This window comes from Hesperophylax consimilis, chromosome 6 (genome assembly GCF_061612785.1).
Source record: "Hesperophylax consimilis isolate HC1 chromosome 6, BYU_Hcon_1.0, whole genome shotgun sequence".
NCBI classification, from domain to species: Eukaryota; Metazoa; Arthropoda; class Insecta; order Trichoptera; family Limnephilidae; genus Hesperophylax; species Hesperophylax consimilis.
The window spans coordinates 22746065-22770952 of NC_142841.1; the positions used below are offsets into that span (position 1 = coordinate 22746065).

A 24888-nucleotide genomic window follows, 5' to 3' on the forward strand; every position below is an offset into this window, starting at 1 on the left:
AACCGGTTTTTATTTATTTTGTAAATAATTTTATAGGAAAGCAAAAAAGTTAATCAAGTGAAACTGTCACAGATAATCTTATCTATAATACTGTATTTTTTAAAGTTGTTTCCTTTACGCGTTCATACATTTCTATAGAAAAAAATTTTTTTTAGCAGTTTGCATTTATATTTTTTAATGAGAAATTTATTTTTTTATTTGCATTCTACTCAAGCTAAACGATAGGAAAACCTTCAATTTATCTAAAGCATATTTTTTGGTATTCATAATGTACACCAATTCGTTATAAAGATTAATCAAAATAATGATTTAGCATTAAGCTTCGCCTTAAGTCGTAGCGAACTGTGCTATTATATATTTTTTTTATTTCCGCACATAACAACATCATTGAACTGTTTTAAAATGTTGTTTAAAAAATCAGTTACAAATCAAAACATACGTATTTATTGTAATTTAATGAAAAATAAGTATTATGAAGAAATACAAAATGTCGTGCTTTGATTAACATTAAGTAATAAATGATTAACCTTGAACATCCTCCACAAGTTAAAGTCACAACCTACTAAACTTTATTTCAAATTTCCTTTCTTATTATATTATCTTTATAATTTTACGGCAAAACATTAAAAATGTTGTTTTTAATGTTATCACAATCATAATTATGATTTAACGATTTTCAGCGGTGTGATGAGATAACCAGGCGATAAATTTAAACTTTTCAAAAATAAACATTTTACTACAATAATCGTAAATCACACATTTCAAAGTCGGAGGCTAATAAGTGTCACAGTAATCATTTTCGGTAACTCTACCTTGTTTGCTAATACAAATTTTAATTGATTAACAATAAATTAACCGATTACCTTAAACCCGTGTGTCAGATGGCATTTTAAAATGACAAATTCGCATGTTGCAAATATGTTTATTATGTCTCGAAATAGGAAAATTTGATTATAATTATAAATCTTGAGTGTCAGCCAAAATAATAGTATTGTCACTGGCTAAATAATGTGTAGCATTAGCTTTATAAAGGGATGCCGTAATGCTATTTTTTACACTAGCAACACTTTGACGGCATTCGTGATCGAGAGGTAAGACTCTCGACTAGCAAGCCGAGAGTCGCGGGTGCAAATCTCGGTGTGCGCAAGTAAATTGATTTGATGAATTTGTGTTATTTCACAATTTATTAATTAAAAATAATTAATAGTATACTTGTGACACGTTCCTGAGTGGAATATACTCTCAGTATCGCCCCGGTGTAAGACCACCATTCAGAATTGAAACGTTGCTTGAAATGGATTCAGCCGTGTTTTGTAAACAGAACTGAATAGCCATGTACGCCCTCACATTCCTCTTCCCCATAACCTTCCCTTCCCCACTACCCTTAAGCCTCACAACATACCCCAGTTGGGGATTCCATAGTCTCAATGCCTCCAGACGGTCAGGAGCAGTTGGGACTCTTGTGCGGTAATCCCATAAAAACTACAACAGCAAAATTGTTACGTAACTCTAGTGACTTTAAAATGTGTTTATTTGTTTTCTACCGATTCGATGATAATATTATCACCGATGTAAGAATTTGATGGATCGATGATTGTCGATAAATTTTCTTTGTCATCGATGACTGTAATCCAAATTTTCTTACACATCGATGACTATTGTCCATTAACTTTCTTATACATCGATGACTTTTAATGATTGTTCTTGAAGATCGATGAATATTTTAATCTTTAATAATTTTCATATACATCGATGGCTATTTTAGTTATTACAAGTACATGACTATTTTAATGTCCACTCGTTTTTTTTATAAATCGATGACTATTTTAATATCCAATAATTTCCTTATAAATCGATGACTATTTTAATATCCATTAATTTCCTTATAAATCGATGACTATTTTAATATCCATTAATTTCCTTATAAATCGATGACTATTTTAATATCCATTAATTTCCTTATAAAACGATGACTATTTTAATATCCATTAATCTCCTTATAAATCGACGGCAATTTTAATTTCGATTAATTTTCTTAAAAATCGATGAATATTTTAATGTCAATTCATTTTATTTTTGTATACATCGATAAATATGGTCTATACATTTACTACAAAATGAAAAATCACAAAACCTTCAAAGAGAAATACCTATAGTTAATAGATATTTGCATGTTTTTTGTAGATAATGGTTTTTGACTTTAAGCCGTTAAAATTATTGGTATATATAATTTTTGCGGACAAAATTATTTGACCTAGAATTACCTAGAAGTATTGTATGTTTTTAGTAGATAACGTTTTTGACTTTATGCCCTCGTACAGTCAATTATTTGACTTCCACATTGGATTGGGGTGTTTCACAAAAATTCAAAAGTAACATTGTCATGAAATGGTCAATCAGCACCATTTTTTTTAAATTTAAAAGACGTCACAACACAGACAGGCGAAAGACTTCGGGCAGCTGGGTGCAGTTGGGAATCTTTGAATTATTAGAAAAGATTATTTCATCAGCTTGTATTTTATATTCACATGTCGAAGAAATAAATAATAAAATAATATGTTATTAAATACCACATACATTTACATAAAATGTATCTATTTGTAGTGAGTGACCGAAGTTTCGGTTTTGGTTTCGGCTAGTTTCGGCCAGTAAATAAGTTTCGTCCACGGTTTCGGTTTCAGCCAAAATATAGCAAAACTTCGGCTCAGTCGAAACCTGTCTTCGTGACTAAAACATTATTTAAAAAGAAGCTGCTATATAAAAGTTGTCAAGGTCAAAGTTTAAAGAGTTTGTAATTTTATTTTTTGATTCCTTTAAATTATCTGTATTTAATAGTAATAATATTTAAAGTATTTACCACCTATAGCATTAATTGCAGATCTGCATATAATAACGCTCAAAACGCACCAAAAGTAATCCAGTTTTCTTATTAAATTAATGTAATTTAATTGGACTCTTCAAATTTTAACAATAAAACCTTTACTCTGGTTATATAGATTTTTAAAACAATTTAAATAAGTTTTGGTTTCGGCTGAAAATAGAACACAAGCCGAAAGTCGGTTTCGGTTTCGGCTGAAAACTATGTTTCAGTCGGCACTATTTGCACATTTAATTTCTGTGTAAAGATTTTATTGCTAGAGTGCTCTATCAAAAGCATAACCGTATTAATTACAATATTTTATTATAATAAATACATTTGTAGAAACTAATATCACGGTAGAAGCCGCCGAGATTAAAAATGCAACTAACCACATGAATTATTGATTTATCTTTCAGTGACATAATAATATTCAAATGCATTTAAAAAATTATCTTCTTAAGATGGAATCATTTGCAAAAAGCCTGACTGGATTTCAAACACTTTGTCAATGTTCAAATGGCCGACAGGGGTGGATTGCGCACTGTTAAAGGGCCCCGTGCGAACAAGAGGACATAAATTATTATGAAAAATAAGTATCAAGTTTTTTTTAACTCTGGATGCCCCAATTTTTACGTTAGTATGTGCCGGAACTGCCGAAGTTTTACGTACATTTAATTATTTATTTCTCTGAGAAACAAACAGAATATTTATAAAACATACTTACATTGCAAAAAATAATTGATAATGAGTATAAATGTCCAAAGAATGTTACGTCTGCAGCATTTATAATAACTTTTACACCAAAAACATTTAAATATAAAATTATCGAACCAAATTTACATATACAGTGTATCCGGGGGTAAAGTTCGCAAACTTCGGAAAGTGATTCCACAATCTATAATTAATAAAGAAAAACCACTTTTTTAGAAATTTCAACGTTTTTTGTTTTCAAGTAAAAAGGTTGAATTGTTAGTATGGAAAAAATAATATTTTTCAATTGAAATATATTTTGTATGTGATAAAAATAACGAAATTTCGAAACAAGTTATATACCCTTTTTACTTCTACTATCAGGGCAGATGTGTATTGATAATGGACATTGTAATGCTGTCCGAATCGTTGGATAAATAAGGAGGTAGGGTAACACGGCATAATACCCCAAAATAAATCAGTATAATACTTTTGGCCGTGGAAATTTAAAATCTTATCTAATTGTATGGACTTTGTGACCAGTTGCAGGTAGGTACTAAGGAATACAACATTGTTGGTTACTACCTGGTTTTTTGTAACAATTTTTGTTCTCGTATTAAAATTTTCATGACAATCCTTGCTAAAAACAATCTATCAACGATGATAATATAAAGAAATATTCTGAATTTATGTATTTTTTTAACATAATAATTAATTAAATATAAGGTAAAGAGAAAATTCATAATGTTTTTCTTAGTCCTCTTAACACCTTACTAGGTTGGTCATGTGCCGAGGCGGACCAGATTTTATTTAAATGCTGTCTGTTTTAACTACTGTCACTTTTTTTTTCTAAATATTCCTATTTTATTTTGCATATTTATAGTTTTGAGAATATTTCTACAGGTGTTATTTATAAAAATCAAAATCAAATTAGTAGTTTTTTGTGCAATACTGTAGATACATCAAAGCAATAATTGTTTGTCTAGTGGTTGTTAAAGTATAATAGTATTGTATCTTAAAGTATAATAGTATAACAAGTAAAAGTACAATATCTCAGATGTGTTCTTTATTTTGATTGAACAATTTATATGTTACATTTTATTTGAGTTATCCCGACAAAAATACTCAATGATGACAATAAAATCAATTCAATGTTGAAAGGCTTCTTTTATACCTTAATTCACGGAAAAAAAAACGATTTAAAAAAAATATTAAACTTCATGCACTTCTCTTTTCATATTTTTCACAATTGCTTATTTTTTTTAAATAAAATGAATGTAAAAATAAACTACACAACTAATTGATAAAATCCGCCCCTGACTACGTTTTATTTAACGATTTTTATCATATACTATGGGAATGGCGATTACAATAACACTGAATTCGTTTGCACGTAACATGAACATTTTTATGAAATATATTGGACACGAACATACAATACTTTATTTATATCATATGTACATATTATATATAAACTCTTGTACAATGAAGCTAGACATATCATTCTTCCTACTAGTCGCCCTGTCAACCAAATATAATAATATGCAAGCACGAGTCTCATTAGTATTGCTTACAATCATCGATCCATCTGATATTGTTTGTCGATACTTACAATACATTATTTTAAACACACTGGAGCAGATTAGGATCTTAGAAAATGTCTACCTCCATCACAGACATGCCTAATTTTTTAATCCATCCTCTATTCCTTTATAAAAACGATTGGAATGCTACATTTATGTAAATGTCCAGATTTTAATCGTCATCTGTTTAATATTCGTTGCATAATACCAGTCCCAAATAAATTAGCAGGTCTTAAAACGTTATAAACCGAAGGTTAAAAGCCAATTTAAACCGTGTGTCAAAGGAAATTATTATTAACACTTCACGCCAATTCAATATGTCAGTTTCATTTCAAATTTGTTTAAAAAAACGCGAGAAGCAAAGCAGCATATCCTATGAAAGAATAAAATAATTGTTCATTTTTTTATTTGACACCGCACAAGACGTTTGTTGGTTGTTGCGCAAAAAATACGTGCTTTCAATTCGGGTTAATTTATTTTTTGTTCGTGTGATATCACATTTTAATTGATACCCAACCATCTGAAGTCAGTGAATCTATCAAATAATAATTATTGTTGGATAGTGTTGGATGCGGGGAACAGAAAGGAAATGGGAAGCGAAAGGTTGGGAAGTACCTAGTTATTCATATCTGATCATTAAAAGGAGCTAAAGCCATTTGAAGCAACGATGTTGCGATTCTGAATGGCGTCCACTCACCAACGTGATATACTGAGAAAATCTACCATTTTGGAAGGAGGTGCTAATATATTGCATAGTAAATTATATTGTTTAATTTAAAGCAGAGGTTCCCAAACTTTTTTGCCCCGTAGACCACTTACCAATTTTTTTTTTCCGTAGACCCCCTACCTGCCTGCTGAGTATTGAATTTTCCTAAAACTATTAACGTCCCATATAATAATAATTTTTTTGACGGTATAGTTGCTCTGTCCTTTACATTGTGCAGACAAGGGAACCCTTATGAGGTATTACACCAAATGAAAATGAAGCAGGATATGCAACGGGAATTTCTTTCTGTATCTAGCCCTACAGAACTGCCCCTTAAGTTCTTTGTCAGTGCTTATTCCGATCAGTTCTTCTTGTCACATGATATACAATTCTTCAACGTTGCATTTCCATAGTCAAAATGTCCTCAAACTTAGTTTTGAAGTCTGTGTGAAGTGGATTTAAATGTTGAACGTCATTATTATCCTGAACGTTTTTCAAAAACATGTTGGGGAACTAGGAAAATTCACGGCTTCCAATGTGCAATGTTTTGCTTGAATATATTAATTCTGACGAGAAAAGGAACGTAGACTCTATTTATATACCTCAATTAACAACTTTACGAAATATAAAAATACAAATATCAAATAAGTAATTTCTCAGTCTATTATATTTGTGTTAGGTCTTTTGTGTCATTTACAGAACTCCTAAATGTTCACTTGAGGTAAATGGGAGTCCGCTCGTATGTACCCCCATTTGAATCTTGTTAACCCCCAAATTTTTTTCTCGCTGACATAGACCCCCAGCATGCCGATATCGACCCTTGGGGGTCCATATAGACCACTTTGGGAACCTCTGATTTAAAGGATATGTGAGGGAAATAACCAAGCGCCATCGGTCGGTCCATTTACTCACCGCTGGGGATGAACGCTTTCTTTTATGTTTTCAATGGATATATCAAAAGTAAGCCATCAATATATAGGTTAATTATAGTTCTAAAACCATTAAATTATTTTCACTTTGCTACGGAGGTCGAGGTTGTTATTAATATTCTAAAAATTTAAGTTAAAAAAATTAACACTGAAATATTTAAAAAAATCATTAAAATTCCAATGCGGTCGGGTACGTCGAATTTTAGATGTAGGTATATATCTAGTAGTTATTTCCGAAAAATGTTTTCAAAATAATTTGTCAAAACAATTTACGTCCCACATCAGGGCAATGTTGTGGATGACATTAGTGGTAAGTAGCAAGCTAACATACCGTGTTGTCTGTTGTGTTTTATTTCGGTTTTCCGACGTCATACCACGCGTCATAAGCAAAGCCCATCACATGACTGAAAATTAAAAAGAAAAACAACAATAAATCCTGCATTTTTAGAGTCTTATCGTAATTTGTATAGTTGAATGCATTTACCGTTTTACTCTCGACTGAAATTATTTTATAAATACTTAAATTGTGAAATGTTTACAATAAGTAATTAGTTAATAATCTTTTTGTACCTAACCTACGACATTGAATATTTAGTCATTGTTTTTACTTACCTACAGACTTTTTCATCAATATTTATAATAATCTTTTAAAGACACACTTCACAGGTTACAAATAACCTGACAATCTTTATTAGCGGAAAATATTACCTGTATTTTACTTATAAACACTATTACATCAGACACACAAAAATAAACCAATTAACAACTTCACTCTCATAAATACAAGGAGTAAAATTACTAATATTGAATATTGCTAATTTATTGAGAATCTCTTCAAATTAATCACTATCCGGTTGAAAACGGTGAATTGATGGTTATATAATGTATTGTCACGATGTCGGAACACGATTATAATATTTTCGCATTTCCTCATTGTACGAGTATATCATTAGGTGCATGAACACGAATTAATTTCGATATATTGGAAATTGACTAAAAGTTAAGTTATGTAAGAAACGGCCTGCAATCCCGTTTTTAATAACGGATCATTATACGAAGAGATTTTTACTTAATTGCAAAACAATCCGTAGTATATTTTCACATAACATTACATTATAAAATGTTTCTTTTCGTCTTTTTAAATAATATGTTTTACAGCACACAAAAAATACAACTTTTGGACAACGCACACAGCACTACTCAGGACCAAAATAGTGTAATATTTTCCGGTCGTAATTAAAGAACAACATAAATCTATCTTTAAAGAAAAAAGAAAAAACTGGATAAAGTCAACAGGAACACACCAGCGGACACTTTATTTATTTTTATATTAGAGGTTCAAATCACCATGTAATAATGTAAAACAATAATTGTAATATGTAAACCTCAGAACAGGTATAATACCTAGTAAGGTCAATATAACAAAAATTAGTGACCCGACAGTTGATTCCCCGACGGTTTATCCCCCGGACAGTTGATCCCTCTGCCAATTGATCCCCCGACAGTTGATCCCTCTGACAGTTGATCCCCCAAAGGATTATTTTTGCCGTACGTCCTCATAGGTAAAGTATGCAAAGAGGATAGACGGCCGTATAACAAAAATCTGTATTTCAAACATTCCCTAAAATAAGTGAAGAAATCGTGAAATAACAAAAATTCATCAAATAAAATTTACTTTACCGATGAGGACGTACAGAAGAATTATTCCTTTAGGGGATTTATCTGTTTTCAGAGGGATCTACTGTCCGGGGATCAACCGTCTGAGAGATCAACTGTCGGCGGGCCGGCTGTCGGGGGATCAACTGTCATTGAACCCAATAATCAATAAATAATTGTACCTCTTTTTCAAAGAGATAATAACAAAAATATATTCTTTGAATTATCAATGATTTGACAGAATAGTCTACAACACTCTAGGGTATATATTGATGTATTTAAAAAACTAGGATTGTTAAAAATACCCTACGGTTTCGGTTAAACACTTATTTTTAATTTCCACGGAGAGATTAAGATAATTTACCGTTGACTAATGTTTTCTTTGGCGTTGGAAATAATTTCTGGGCGTTTGCCGGAAAATCTGTTCTTTAACGTTTGGCAAGAGGAGGCGAGACAAACCCACTCGCTAGTAATGACAGTGATTAGTTTATTGGCTCACACCACTGGCACTGCCTTAAGTTTTTACGTGTTAAGACACCTATAATATTATTCAGAGTAAAGCAGAAATATAAAACTAGTTAGTTAAATTTACCCGTAAAAAATCACGGGGTGTATCTTGACTTGCCAAGATGAAAACTCCGATATTTTTTAAATAGCTCGCAAAAGCACATTTTAAATACATTATTAAAAATAAACATTTTCTAGTAAATATATTTATCGCTTGTCTGTATTTGAAGATTCTACAAAAAGGTTGGAGTAAGAAAAAACACTGCTCCTAATCGTCTAGAGTTTCAGAGTCTGTGAGATTATAGCATCCCCAATTGGGGAATGTTGTGTTGCTGAAGGTAGTAGAGAAGGGAAGGAGATAGGAAAGAGGAAGGTGGGGAAGTACCTGGCTATTCAGATCATGTTATCAAACACGGCCAAAATCATTTCAAGCAACGTTTCAATTCTGAATAGTGGTTTTACACCAGGGCGATACTGAGAGTAACTTCCACTCCGGAACGTGTTTAGAGCATTACCTCTCGCCCAAGAAGGCTGTTTTATTTTTATTACTAACCAATATAGAATTATCGATCAAATTTTTGATTAGCGTGAAACTCAAAGTGATTAGTTAACACTTTGAACATTGACCGCAGCCAAGTGTCCAAATGAATAAATGTGACTTAGGACGGGTTGTTTCGGAGAATTTGAACAATTCATCAAATTTCAACGTTAATTTTCAGGTTCTGTGAAAGTCCTATTTAAGTTTTGTTATTATATCATTGTAGGCTACTTGCTTGACAAAACTGAAATAAAAACAGAACTTGAAAAAATCTTTCACAGAACTTGAAAATGAACGTTGAAATTTGATGAATTGTTCAAATTTTCCGAAACAACCCGTCCTTAGACTGGACACATCATATTACGAGGAAAATATTTTATTGCCAGCTGCTCAAAAAAAAAATGGTTAATAAACAATTACATAATAAGTCAGTCTATTATAAATAGAATATTAGATTAGCTTAGTAACTCCTAAGTAACAAGTTAAGCTTTTCGATGATAAATTATTCGGCGCTAACTAAATGATTGATCCCTGAAAGGATGACCGTTTTTCTTTCAAACTGGAGTACAAGGTCCGATGGAATCATTATTAACCCGTTCAGAATTGTATACATATCCAGTTTTTATTATGAATTCAAGTTTTATGTGAATTTTGCCCACTTGTGTGCCAAGTGAAAATAATACAAATTTAAGCAAAGTTTATAACAAGTTTCTCGTTAACTCTTTAAGTTTTTACGTTCCAAAAAAAGTTATTTTTGAAGATAATATCCATACATTTGTTATGACGAAACGTTAATTATATGAAATTCACTCTACAGAAAAAAAGAGTAAGCTCCGAAAATTATTTAAAACACTTTTTTTCTGTTATTTAATATGTTATAGGCATGAAAAAATACACAGTGTATTTTTAAATGCAACTAAAGCATTTGTCGAGAGATTTTTTCTCTATTTCAAACGAATGGTGATTTATTAAATATTTTCACCGTTTTCGCTTAATTATTATCCTTTTTTAATATTAGCGCGCTCCCTCTAAAATTCGTATTTACATATCACCCTTTCAAACCATCTTAGAACGCTTACTACGTTACTTTAAAATAAAATGACATATTATTCAATTATTGAAGTCAATAGCGATTTAGAAACGAAAATTTTAAACAGAACAAGATACGGTCGCATCTAGGACTTGAACCCAGTGACCCAAAATGGAGATAATGTTGGTAGTTCTTATTCGAAGTATGATACAGTTAAATATGACTGAAGGAAATAGGGTCCCATTAGCTCAGTTGGTAGAACAGCGCCCCGGTAAGGCGAAGGTCTTGGGTTATCCTAAATGTGACCGTATCTTTTTCTGTTTATAATTTTCATTTAGAAATTGTCTTCAGTAATTAAATATTACACTTTGAGGTTGTACTCATTAGATATATTACTCATTGAAGCAAACGTATTAGGAAAAAATGTGTTACTAATTTGGTGGAGCTTATTTTAACTCATCCTTTTCTTCCCTTCGCACACATACCAACATGACCAGTGTAAAATCACGGGATATTATAGTTGTAGGATTTGTGAAACTGAAAAATATTTGTCAGAAGGTCATTATTGTTAAAAGTGAAATATTTTCCTTTTTCTTTAAAATGTAATGATATTTTTTTTTGTAGACTAATTAAAGATACGTCAGAAATTTACGTTTAGAATGTGCACCGTTATTAAACTTGAAAAATCATCTGACAAAAATTTAAAGAAAAGAAATACACATTTCACATACAGAATTCGGTATTAATTAGTTGAACGTGAATAATTTCACACAGGAACAGAAATCCGCTGGAATATTTCACATTTCACGCATTACCGACAGAATAAATTAGTATGTTTGATCCCAGCCTGATACGTCTTCCTTGAATTCGTTTTTTCAATATATTTTTTTAAGTTTTCCAAAACCAGTCAAATTTTGAAAACATCTCTAAAATTTCAGTGTTATTTCAGTTCGGTTATAAATACTACCTAATATAAAACGCATTATTTATTAGGTAAGCGGTAGACATCGTAAAAAAATTAGAAAGTCTACTACAAGGATAACAACAAAATGTTTTTTCTTAAATGAAATTCTATTGAAAGATTAGACACCGTCATTTCCTTGTACGTCCTTACACGGAAGTTAAAAATTATAATATACTCAATACAAACTTTTGTTTTTAAAATTTCCGGACGGGGAAAAGCAAGCTCTCCATTTCGTAAAACGATGACATAATTTTGTAATCAATGAAGTTACAATACATCCAGACTATTGTCTCACAACCTCAAGATAAAATGTGGCAAGTAAGAAACACTCTTATGTATCCAGTAAAGTCTTAATTCAAACGTTGTTCGTGTATGACAAAGATAGACAATCAAAGAATATATATTGTGTGTGTATGAACGAAATAAACGATGGTGTTTTCGTATTTCTACAAATATTACATTCTATTCATTCACGGGTGACAGAGATAACAAGATATGCTTACTAGTTTACACTAATATTGTATGAGACGGCCTACTCTATTAGGTTTTCCTTCTTGTACTTGCTACGTTCACTATCTCTTTTTCTCTAATGGAGCTGAAAGTCTTCGAGAAACAATTGAAATAATTGTAATTTTATAACAATAAAATGATGTATGTGTATTTACGAATGAAATATTATCTCTTTGCTTTTACTGGCGGTTTCAGAGTAATGAAACTATCGAATCGAAAGCAATACAATTGTCTTGCTTTTGGACTGCCACTTTGAGATGTCTACAGCCCGTCTATATATAATGTAACGTCATTGATTACAACAATTAAAAACTTCTGTAGATGTTATTTTACAACCATAATTTATAAAATAATGTTTGAAGCTTAAGCGTAATTTGCATTTTACGGATTACACTTTCATAACTATGGCTGACATACACAATATCTTATAAATAATCAACCGAACACATTTTAGATTTAGATTTAGATTTTCATTTGGTTCTTCAGCGAAAGTACATTTAAATAGCACCACATCTATCTTCATAAATCAATGATAAATTCAAATTGTGACGGCTAGAATAAAAATCTTTTCTATAAGTTCAAAGACCTTGTTATGTCTAAAATATATATATACAGGGTTTTCCAATAAGAGGTGTTATTTTGATATTCAATCGTAAAAGATCAATGGTTTCGTTGCTTGTGTAGAACGTAGCGCCGTCTTGTTGAAAGTAAACGCTGTCCAGATCAATACCATCCAATTCCGGCCATAAAAATTCATTAATCATCTCTCTATAGCGCAATCCATTCACCGTAACTGTTGCTCATTTAGAGAGGCTTTTCAACAATAACTCTTGGGTTTTCCGAGCCCCAGATGCAACAATTTTGCTTGTTGACGAAGCCACCGAGGTGGAAATGGGCCTCATCACTCAAGATGATTTGCATTTGATTCACTCAAGTGAATTTTAATCATTTAAATGCATTGGTGAAGCGTGTATCGTTCCATTTTTATTAATGACGTAGTTTCTACTTGTCAAATGTTAAAAAATGACAGCTTCAAAAGTAACATCTACCGAAATAGCGGGCTATTCAAAATAACACCTCTTATTGGAAAACCCTGTATATTTTGAAAACGTGTTTTAATTAAATGGCGCCAAAAAGCTTTTAGGTTGGACCTAAATGTTTATAATGGAAATAGGATGACTTAGAAAAGAAAATATTTTGTGGTTTGTTCATATCTATTTTCGAGTCCATTACTAAAAACCTGAGTTTAACTTTCTGGCAGAAATTAATAACAGAAGATCTATGTTTTGACAGGTGTTTCATTTAAATAAATACGTCTCGGGATATTTTAATACACATTTCCGTGGCAATAAATACGAAATTTGTAATAAGTAATAACTCATTCCTTCTCAGTTTAAAAGAGATAATAAATTCAGATAATTAAATAGAATAACTTGACAGCGTAGAAAAGTCCTGTTTCAAAATGTATGTATATACTAACCTATTTGACCGTTTTGCATTTCTAATATCTGTAAGTTCCGTATCTGGTTCAAAATGGTGGACGTTTCAACGGTTACATTTTTTTTTCAAATGTGAAATCGTCGTGTTTATTTGGACTTTCTTATTCGCATTTTTTCAATATTATAGTATTAAACTTACAAATTACAAATTGTAATTCATCATTTGAAATTAAAAAAAATATTGATGTTAAAATGAGATTAAAAGAGTTTGGCATTCTCAGACTATAAAAATATTACCATTTGTTATTTCGGCTACTGGCATTTTACCTAGCTCTCTCATTCAAAATTTAGGCTTATTAGATCCGTCAAAGAATTTATATATAAAATGCAAAAATCAGTCATTTTAAATACATGTAGGATAAGAAAGATTAAAAAAAAATACAGTGTGTGGCAAGCCTACGCACGACGGAAGTGAAACTTTTAGTATTCTTCTATCTCTCTTTTTTTCTGTCTATTGACATATTTATAAGTAGCATGTAATAAAAAAAATTAAAAGTTATAAAAATATGGGATTCGAATCCGGGTCCTGTATAACGAGTGTCGAACGCTCTGCCTCTAGACCGCCAGGAGAGGTATCTCGCGCGACGAGAACCGCATATACAACGTTTACTCCTCAATTGACTTGTCCCGCGCAAATTTTCGTTTTCAAACACGGCAAATGAATAATATCACATAACGTCTCGTTAACGCTTTATATAGGGTCGAATCGAAGATATATCGGCAGGGTGAAGTCATATCTGTTGTTTTTAAAAATATTTGGGTATTTTTGTTTGTTTTGGAAAAGATCTATCGTGTTTTAACAGTCTCATACCCGTATGGAGTCTGAATTTAAAAAAACATTTCTAAATTTTGAAAAACTCACTTACGGCTGTGTTTTTTACTAAAAAAACTTGTCACGCACGTCTGCGGGGGTAATTAGTCGCGTTATCGGCCTTGATTAGTAATTTTAATGATTCAAAATAAAAATAATTAATCAAAATACCGAGCGACTCTACCGGCTCGATTTGTAAGCTATATTTCGACCAAAATATCATATAGTCAAAATATCTAAAAGTCGCAGCACGAGAGCATTTTATCACTTTTCCTCGTATTAAAAAAATCACAAAAAGAAAAAAAAAATTAGTTAAAGCGGGGATCGAACCTCGGTTCTTCACGACGACAGTCGGGCGCTCTGCCTCTAGACCGCGAAGCTGAGTTTGGAGAGTGACCTAAACTAGGTATATAATATTAGCTAGGCTCCTATAGCGAAATGATCACGGTTTTTCGTGACGGTCATGAGTCGGTTTTACTCCGGTCCTCGAAAATGCATGACGCGCGTAAAGAAGTTTCACTTCAAAAAATTATATTGAGGGATCAGTAGTGAGAGCTGAACCCTCTGATATGAAAATATCTGGAGTCCGTGAAGTTTTCCCATTTGATCTCTGGTCATTTGACGTGTTGTTCTTGTATTGTTTTGTATTTATTATGCTTATATAATGCACTTGCGTGATGTGGATTGACTAGATGATCATTTGTGGAGAAGTGAGTGGAAGGGTTGCGTTTTTCCTGTGGGGAAGATTTAACCCGGACATAAACTCGGAAAAATAGAAATAAAAAAATGTTCTGTAATAAAATTAAGAATTTAAATACCTACAGAGAAATCTAACGATTTCAGGGAAAATTTAGGTTTTTAATTTATTGACTGAGGAAATAGGAGACATATTTTTTGGATGCGAGGTATATTGTTCACAAAACTACTAGTGTAAAAACTATGTAATAACAATCATTATATAATATAAATACGCTTAATGGCTGACAATTTTATATACAGCTTTGGACAGTCATAAAATGCTGCTACCTTCAGTAGATAGGCACTAACATGTACGCTTTTGAAGTTTAAGGAAATGTGCATTAGATTAAGTTATGGGCGTCATCAGTTATGACGTTATTGTCTTTCAAAACCTTTCAGGTTGACCGTTTTTTGTACAAAAATAAAATAACCAAAAACCGGTTAATACTTTTTTTTGGTTATCTTGTCAAAAGTCGCATTTTTAAGACTGCCAAAATAAATTAGAAACTATCACTATTTTAACCAGTTAAAAGCTGATAACTGGTTTATTGTTTGTAAAAATAAACCGGTCAGTCTAATTATGCGATTAATTGAATTCTTAATTATTGTTACGTGTAATCTTAATTAAACCTACAAGAAAATAATAATTCAGCTATTTAATTTAGATATTTTTATAAAACTTTTTTAATATAACGGTATTCGTATTTAAATTAAATATTTTTAAATATTGAAGACAATATTGGTAATTTCTAAACGAAAATCTGAAACAGAAAAATCAGAAAAGGAAGTTCGTTTAGAAATTACTAATATTGTCTTCAATATTTAAATATTACAATTTGAGGTTTTACTCAATAAAGTTATTCCGAAAAATAAATAAATATTTTTATTTTGATTCAATAAAACCTTTTTTTTTATTCAACAAATCATTTTATTCGTTGTAATGAAACGTTTTTTTGTTGTTGCAATTACACGGTTTTTTTAATGCAACTTTTTTTTGATGAAATGAAATTATTTGTTTTTTTAATGAAACTGTGTTTTTTTAAAAATTTCAGTATCATGGGGCAGCGGTTTCCGCTACCACAGCGCGGACCAGAGACGCTGGAAGAGGCGCCACAACGGCTGCGGGGGGCACATGCAGTCCCCCATCAGCGTGTCCGCCCGCAAGGCGATCCCCCTGCGCATGCCCGCCCTTGAGATGGTCGGCTACCACAACCCTTTGCCGGGGCCCATCAAGTTCCACAACAACGGACATTCCGGTGAGTCAATCAACACTTCGGAAACTACAGATAAACACATTAGTATTATAATTTATTAACACGCTTACCTCAAATCTCACAACAATGCCTATCGAGTTCCATTGCAATGGATAAGTCGAACAATACCATGGAACAGATTATTCTAACAATAAAATCGATAGATATAAAATAAAATAATAGTCAAAAAAGTGGTTAATAAATGAACAAAACGTTTATCTATCCTAAACATTATACTCGTATTTGGTATTAATATTTAAACTTAAGCTAATGTGTATTTAGGCCAGTGCAATTAGCGCCAAAAAGGGGGTCGCGATCGAAGTAATTCCGGTAGTCCCAATTTTTTTTATATGTTATATAAACTGATCCCCTGATGTAAAATCTGAGTTTCCGACCTTGGCACACCTGTGCTCGCGCCGCCATTTTGAAAAAACTGGCCGAAATCGGGCCAAAATCTAGTTTTTCCAAAATATCTCATTTCCAATGCAAATTTTGGCAAAAGTTTTTTAACAAGTATAATAGAAAATAAAATAACCTACAACTTTTGTGAAAACAAATTTCTACTATCTCTAATAGGTACCGAGGTAGAAAGTCGTATAGGTGCGTATATTTTTGAAAAAAAAGTTTTTTGCGCGACTAGGTTTGGTTTTTTATAAATACCTCGTTTCCAGTGGAATTTCATGAAAATTTTATTGATACCAATTATGTAGAACATAAAATTTCAAAACAAGCTGTTGATTGAAAATTTAAAATTTTGGTCAGGGACTTGGTCTGACATGACCATCGAACAAGCTCTGATGAGATCGATGAAAACATCTGGAGGTTTGACCCAAGGACGGGGAATCACAGACAGTTCCATCCTTCGTTGGACTGCTGGATTTGTTTATCTGCATAACATTTGTGAGGGTATCGAGTCATTATCGAGCAGTGGCACAATCGGGGATAGCAAAGTCACTTGTCACATGGCTTAAAAGATGGGGAAATTAGCTATGTCTAAAGTTATCAACCAGAACATTGGAAACCTACACTTAAAACGTAATGATGCGATAGTTTCTCTTGCGGCGGTGACCAGCAGTGTCAAAAATCAGGGTGTGACTATGGCAATAGATCCATTAATGCTATTCCATCGTATGTGTATTGCCAAAAAGTCTGAAAGTGAACCTAAAGAATATTTTCAATATGAACTCTCTCCTGTACCATTGTCTTTTTTCTCAGAGGAAGGCATGCGCAAAGGAACGAAGTCTATATTTTATTCATCATTCAACCCTCTACCAAATAATACAGAACTGGGAAGCAGTAAAATACACGTAATTGATGGAGGATATTTACTGCACAAAGTTGTATGGGGTCGTGCTTAACCCTTTTCAGTAATTTTCCAGCAATATGTCAGGTATGTACAAAATCATTATGGATCTAATGCAGTAGTGGTATTCGATGGATACCCAGATTCTATGGAAAATAAAAGCACTAAAGGGGTGGAAAGAGCACGGCGTGCCAGAGTTACAACTTCTGCTGAAGTTTTGTTTTTTGAAAGCATGCACCCACAAGTGACACAGGAAAAGTTTCTGGGAAATGAGAAGAACAAGTCTCGTTTTATTTCCCTACTCAGAACCGCATTTGCACGATCCCACATAACGACAGTACAAGCTGAAGAGGATGCTGACGTTCTCATAGTGAACACAGCAAATTCGTTGTCATCTCAACATGATGTAGTCATAATCGTTGGTCAGGATATTGATCTGCTGGTACTCCTCACAGCTCTCTCACCTCTCAACGTATATTACCAAAAAGTTGGAAAAGGTAAATCACCTAACGCGTTGTACTCGAAAAAATGTTTTAAACACATTGAAATAGTTGAAAACATTTTATTCCTTCATGCCATAAGTGGTTGCGATACAACGGGAGCTCCGTTCGGTCAAGGCAAACACAAATTTTGTAATATTCTTCTCAATAACCACTCAGTGAATGAACTTGTTCGTGTATTTCAAGACCCAAAAGCAAAGACAGAAATAATCACTTTGGCTGCCGAACAACTGTATGCACTTTTGTATGGCGGCAACGAGAAATCAAATTTGGAAAATTTAAGGTACATCATTTTTGTCAAAGGAGTAAAAAAGAACAAATTCAATTTATCCAGGCTACCACCCACCAAAGATGCAGTCCAGCAACACGCTTCAAGAACATACTTGCAAGTGCAGACTTGGCTTGGTCACGATAAAGATCCGACTGAATGGGGGTGGAAAAAGGATGCTGTTGGGTTACTTACTCCAGTAACAATGTTGAAGGAAGCTGCACCTCAGGCCTTGCTGAACTTCATATCATGTCAATGCAAAAAAGGTTGCACTGGAAAGTGCACCTGCAGAATGTCGGGTTTGAAATGTTCCCTACTCTGCATTCATTGCAATGGCAACTCCTGCGAGAATGCTGTAGAAACCTTTGTTGATGACGATGACGAGGAATATGACGACCCAGTCGCCACAAATTTGGGTGATAAGACAGATGAAAAAGCTATTCAGGGCCAGAAGTAAGAAACTATAGTCAAGGGCTCGTACTTCTGTCTAAACTGATCTACCATTAATTTTATTTTTTGTTATGCTGATAACTTAACTAATAAAGAAAAGAATGTCAATAAATGTTAATTTTAGGAAAATACCATTTTTTTAATCTTTTTTATGTACTTTATCATCTTAATTGTATTAATAATCTTAAATGTATGTTGTGATTACGTTGATAGGCATGTCAGACCACGCTGCGAGCACAAATGTAGTGGCTTGGCCTATTTTAGTGGTCTTCCCATTGGGAATGTATGGCGACCGATATGCTGAAATAGTCTATCTACTATATTTTTAGCTAGGTCTGACACAGGCATGACGATTGTTGTCAACGTATATGTTCTTAGAACAATAATTGTTAAAGAAAAATAAAATCAAGGAATGCCAAGTTTAAAACACCTAACCTCTGTTTCAATTTTTGGCCTGGTTTTGGTGGATTAGAGTTTGGATACGTAATAGAGATAAAAAATATAAATTATATACCTATTTCTTTAACGAAATTTTATTTTCTACAAAATTATTATCAATAAATTTTTCACTAAATTGTACTGGAAACGAGGTATTTATAAAAAACCAAACCTAGTCGCGCAAAAAACTTGTTTTTTCAAAAATATGCGCACATTTACGACTTTCTACCTCGGTACCTATTAGAGATAGTAGAAATTTGTTTTGACAAAAGTTGTAGGTTATTTTATTTTCTATTATACTTGTTAAAAAACTTTTGCCAAAATTTGCATTGGAAATGAGATATTTGGGAAAAACTAGATTTTGGCCCGATTTCGGCCAGTTTTTTCAAAATGGCGGCGCGAGCACAGGTGTGCCAAGGTCGGAAACTCAGATTTTACATCAGGGGATCAGTTTATATAACATATAAAAAAAATTGGGACTACCGGAATTACTTCGATCGCGAATCGCTAATTGCACTGGCCTAATTATGTTATAACATTAAATGGTAGAACCTACAGACAAGCTGATTGTCACAGCTTTGTGGGACTACCCATATCTTATATTGTATTAAATGTAATTATATTAAATTTAATAAAATAAAAAAGTCATGTCAATAGTATGTATGAGACGATGTATAAATGTGAATGAGGTAAGGAGTGTGTGCCAAGACTTTCACGGTAATTCATTTATACTCTTACCTCAAACACAACAATTTGTTTGAAAGTTCTGCCCCAACCTATCAAGCTCCATGGCCTTTTGGGATAGTCTATCGACAAATCGTTTCTGATTCTCTTAATGGTACAGTAATAATTCATGAACACGCTTACCTCACACACTCCAAAATTTGTTCAGTGCTTTGCTGCAACCTATCAAGCTCCATGTCCCTTTGGGTTAGTCAATCAACGACTCAATAAAGATATTCCTGATAGGTAATATAGTGATATGGTAATCCATTGACATGCATATCAGTTCCATAACAACGGCCATTCGGGTCAATCAACACTTCGGTACAGATTCTCAGTTGTATGGTAATTCATTTACACACTTACCTCTAACTCCCCAAAAATGCTCTATAATCTGCATGAACTTGTCAAGTTTACCATCATCATAGGCCCATTGTGCTCTCTCCAATATTTCACCTCATTTCTTTGGCAGTGTTTTTTTTATGATGTCTTCTGGTTCCACAACATGACTTTCAGATATCTGAGCATTCTAGCAAAGCGACATTAATTTTGACGAAGTCTCCTGGTTCCACAAAATGACTGTCAGATATCTGAGCCTTCTAGCAAAGCGACATTAATTTTGAAGATGTCTCCTGGTTCTTAAACATGACTTTCAGATATCTGAGCATTATTTATAGAAAAGTTACATTAATTTTGACGATGTCTCCTGGTTCCACAACATGACGTCTAGATATCTGAGCCTTCTAGCAAAGCGACATTAATTTTGACGATGTCTCCTGGTTCCACAACATGCCGTCCAGATATCTGAGCCTAAAAGCAAAGCGACATTAATTTTGACGATGTCTCCTGGTTCCACAACATGACTTCCAGATATCTGAGCCTTCTTTCTAGTACATGCCTAGCCTTCTTTCTAGTGACATTAATTTACACTATATTGTTGTGTCTCTTCAACCTCTTCACGTTTCCTACTCGTATTTATAACTATTGGCGCTTTCCGCTCCTACTAGATATCTACGGAAGATGTAGTATTCTGTTGATAGTCCTACAAGCTCCCTTAGAGAGTTAATTTCTAAATTCTTTGAACCAATTTCATCTTCCTTATATTCTTCCCATTTGTATCAACTTTAGCTCTCTTCAAGTTTTCCGCAATTTGCCAGTAATCATTTATTTATTTATTAAAAAAACAGTTTTTAACATAAAAAACATACTCTGCACATCTCACTAGGGCGTTCCTGTATCAAGATGTACAGCTTTACAATTGTATCATTTAAAAAAAATACATATATGTAAACTTAATATAATAATAACATTAAATTTAAACCCAAAAAAGAAAAGTTTATGACACGGTCGTTTCGAGACCGGTAGACAAAAATAAACAAAATTTTAGTAACAAATTATTAAATCATTATCAACTCAAGTAGTCTTGGCAAGCAGCCATTCAAATTTGACGTATACTGATCACTGTAGACTATAGTTTAGGATTACCTATACGTTTTAAATTAATTAAATATTCAGATTTCCTAGACTTTTAATGATTTTTTTTAATACTGAATAGCGTCAGATAGTTTCAGATAAATTCAGGACGGATAAAAAATAAATATCTCGATAAATCATGCGAACTTTAATATTATTTTGCTAGGAGAGTACAAGTGCAGATAAAATGTATTCGCACCTTCGAAATATTAAGAAACGTAAGCTCAGATGGTTTGGGCATGTAGAGCAAATGAACTAAGAAAGGAGGAAGACATTGCATGATCAAGTGAACCAGAAACTTGAGTCAGGCAATGTCAATTATAGAATAATAGAAGAGTATGTATTAGACGATGTGAATGAGGCAAAGAGAAAACTGTTACGAGAAAAATATAATAGACGTGAAACCACCTTGAAAACTTTAGCTGTTGAAACCTGTAAAAGCAAAAATCATATTTAAGATAAATATCATATGAAATTAACATTTTTATTCGATTATTCCGATTTTAATAAACATTTTCAGTCTATAATATCCAAGAGAATAAAATAAAAAATGCATAAAAAGGCATGCCGAAATTAACATAACCACATTATAATTTTATAGACTTTTTATAGAATCAGCAATTTTAAATACACCACATACTTTTACAATAAAATGTAATTAATTGAGTTGAACAGTATTTGAATATTTATCTAAACGTGCACCCAATACGAACGAACCACAAATTGAAAATTTTGAATGAATTATGAAATTTATCATAAAATTTAACGACGGAATTATCTTGTAATAAAAAAGACAGTGAGAATATAGTGGTCAAGATACAATTTTATATATTTTTAATATCTCTGACAGAAACCGAATCAATTATAAAATTTATCACCATTGATCAAATAATAAATCAAATAATTTGATAGGCATATAGGTGATACAAATTAAGTAGGGTTATAAATTTTATTAATCTTGCCGGTGGAATCATTGAACAAATAATAAGTCATTGATATGTATCTATATAATGATTAACTACTTACAATATTTTTTAATGCACGTTGAGTGAAATGATGTTGATATTTCTATTACGTCAATATTTCGATACAAAATTACATACTTATTAAAATATTAACAATTAATATTATTATTTATATGCGTGTAAGTGTTAGTTCGATATAATAATTATGTTATTTTTATTTCGGCCTTTTTGTGGGGGTTTTAGATTGAAATATATATTTTTTTTACATTACTGCACAAGAGTACCTGCTCGGAGCCTGTGAAACGGTGGCATCGCTATTTGAGGGACATTTTGAGGCTAAAGTATGTTTGACTGAAAAAGAGAAGAGGGGAGGATGGTTGGGAAGTACATGGCTATTCAGATCTGGTCACCAAACAGTCTAAACACGACGAGAGTCATTTCAAGCAATGTACGATTGGGTTCCACGATAACTCAACACAGTGACAATTCAACACACCTTTAAAAAGTGATATAAAGTCATTAGAAAGGGTGAAAAAAAATTAAACCTAACCTAACCTACTTAACCCAGTTAATAAAGTTTTTGTTTCATCACTTTCCTTGACTTTATACAACTTTTTAAAGATGTGATAAATTATTATTTTGATGATTTATCCGGTCACCGTACGATTGTAAGTGATGTTATTTCATCATATTATCTGGGAAAATCATCCACTCCACACAATTTTCACAATGTGAAACGATGTGAAAATTAATTATTTTCATGTGTGTATCCAATTTTTTTATTATTTGTACTAGCTGAAGTCCCTAGCGTTGCCAGGTATTTACGTAAAGTTCAAATCAGATACAGGCAGTAATTTTCCTCTTATTTTGAACGTCAAGTGTGCAAAACTTCATCAATAAGAATCAATATTCCGTTTTAAGAAGTGGAGGAAGGGGATGGACGTGGTTTTTCGAAATCTCATGTAGTCAGTCACCTTCCTCTTGTTTTGAACGTCAAGTGTGCAAAATTTCATTAATATCGGAATAAATCTGAAGACTTTTCGATAGATTTTCTTCATTGGATTACGAATCTATGATTTCTGGATAACGTGCACTTGTAACCTCGCACACATGTCATCAAATAATTTGTCGAGAACAATGGAACGATATTATCACGGAATTTTGCCTACTGACGCAAACACGAAAACAAAAATGGACATCTTATCGTACATTATCAGAACGTAGTTGATATTATTTGTCATTTTACTTGGAGCTTTATTGGCCCTAAAGAAAACGCAGGTAATCTAGTAGATTGTGATCTCGATGGCTTTTGGTTGGATACGCAACCTCGTGGTCGTATAATGAATACACTTGTGTAATAAGTGAGTAGGTACGGTGCAAATGTCACAGGTATCAGCTGACTTTATGATGTTACGTTGATGTTTACGCGATTGCTGCCGTAAACAACGTTACGTAAATTTAAATTAGTACCTGGGACTGCGAACACACAATACTATTGCTTGGTATTATGTCGGTAGTATGTAACTAGAGGTGCATAATGTTTGTTTATTTACAATTCGGATATTACCCATTTGTTAACGGTTTATCCAAACAAATCTTTACTCTCATTATTTTGTATTATTATTCTCGGTTATTATTTTGTATTATTATTCGCTGTTACTATTTGTATAATTATTATATTGGTAAGAAAGGATTTTATTGAGCATATGAAAAATAAATAAATAACGAAAATACACACTATACAAAATATGTAAAGTGAAATCGATAACTTTACAATTTCAGATTGATAGGCGTAACTGTCGACGATTTTATACCAATTTCCCTAGCACGGTCGCACTATTGATATCCAAACCGATATTGATAATGAAAATCGACATACGCGGACAACACTGGCGTATCTGTTTATGAATCTGGGCGGCGGGTTTGGTTACCGACGCCCCGGGAACCATTTATTGGATAAGTGTAAAATGTTGCTTTTGTTGTGATGGAGGACTAAGCCAGCCGATGTATTGATTAGTTCATGAGGTCATTAGTCATAAATCATAAATTTCCACTATTGCTCCCCTAGATTATCATTTGCGTAAATTTTGTAGACATCTCAAATTCAAACACACTTGGGAGAGTCCATCATTATGAATTTTTTAATTCCTCTGAGCAGTTTGGTAATTATTTTAATCAATGGCTTCGAGCAGTTACTACTCTAGTGAAATAAACACAATTAAAAACTATATAAATAAAAATAAATACTCGTTTGTTCAAAATCTTAAATCTCCAAAAGTTATTTTTTCTCAAAAACATCTATTTTATAAATCAGCGCCATCTGTTGGACGTAAAAGCAAATTCAATAAAGTAATATTTTCAGAGTATCCAAATATAGCAAATTTCATCAAAGTGGATACTTACATGCAAACTACGGTGACAGATAAATCATCAAAATGATAATTCATCACAATTTTAAAAAGTTATATAAAGTCATGGAAAGTGATGAAACAAA

General features: G+C 32.5%; 1 protein-coding gene across 1 annotated transcript in view; it reads left to right on the forward strand.

Annotated features, from left to right (window-relative positions):
- CAH9 (Carbonic anhydrase 9) overlaps positions 1 to 24888 on the forward strand; it is a 66162-nt gene that overhangs the window by 12439 nt on the left and 28835 nt on the right. Inside the window, exon 2 of the mRNA XM_089632454.1 lies at positions 16074 to 16277. Within this exon, the coding sequence (XP_089488580.1) occupies positions 16074 to 16277 (204 nt within the window). The remainder of the gene's footprint in view (positions 1 to 16073; positions 16278 to 24888) is intronic.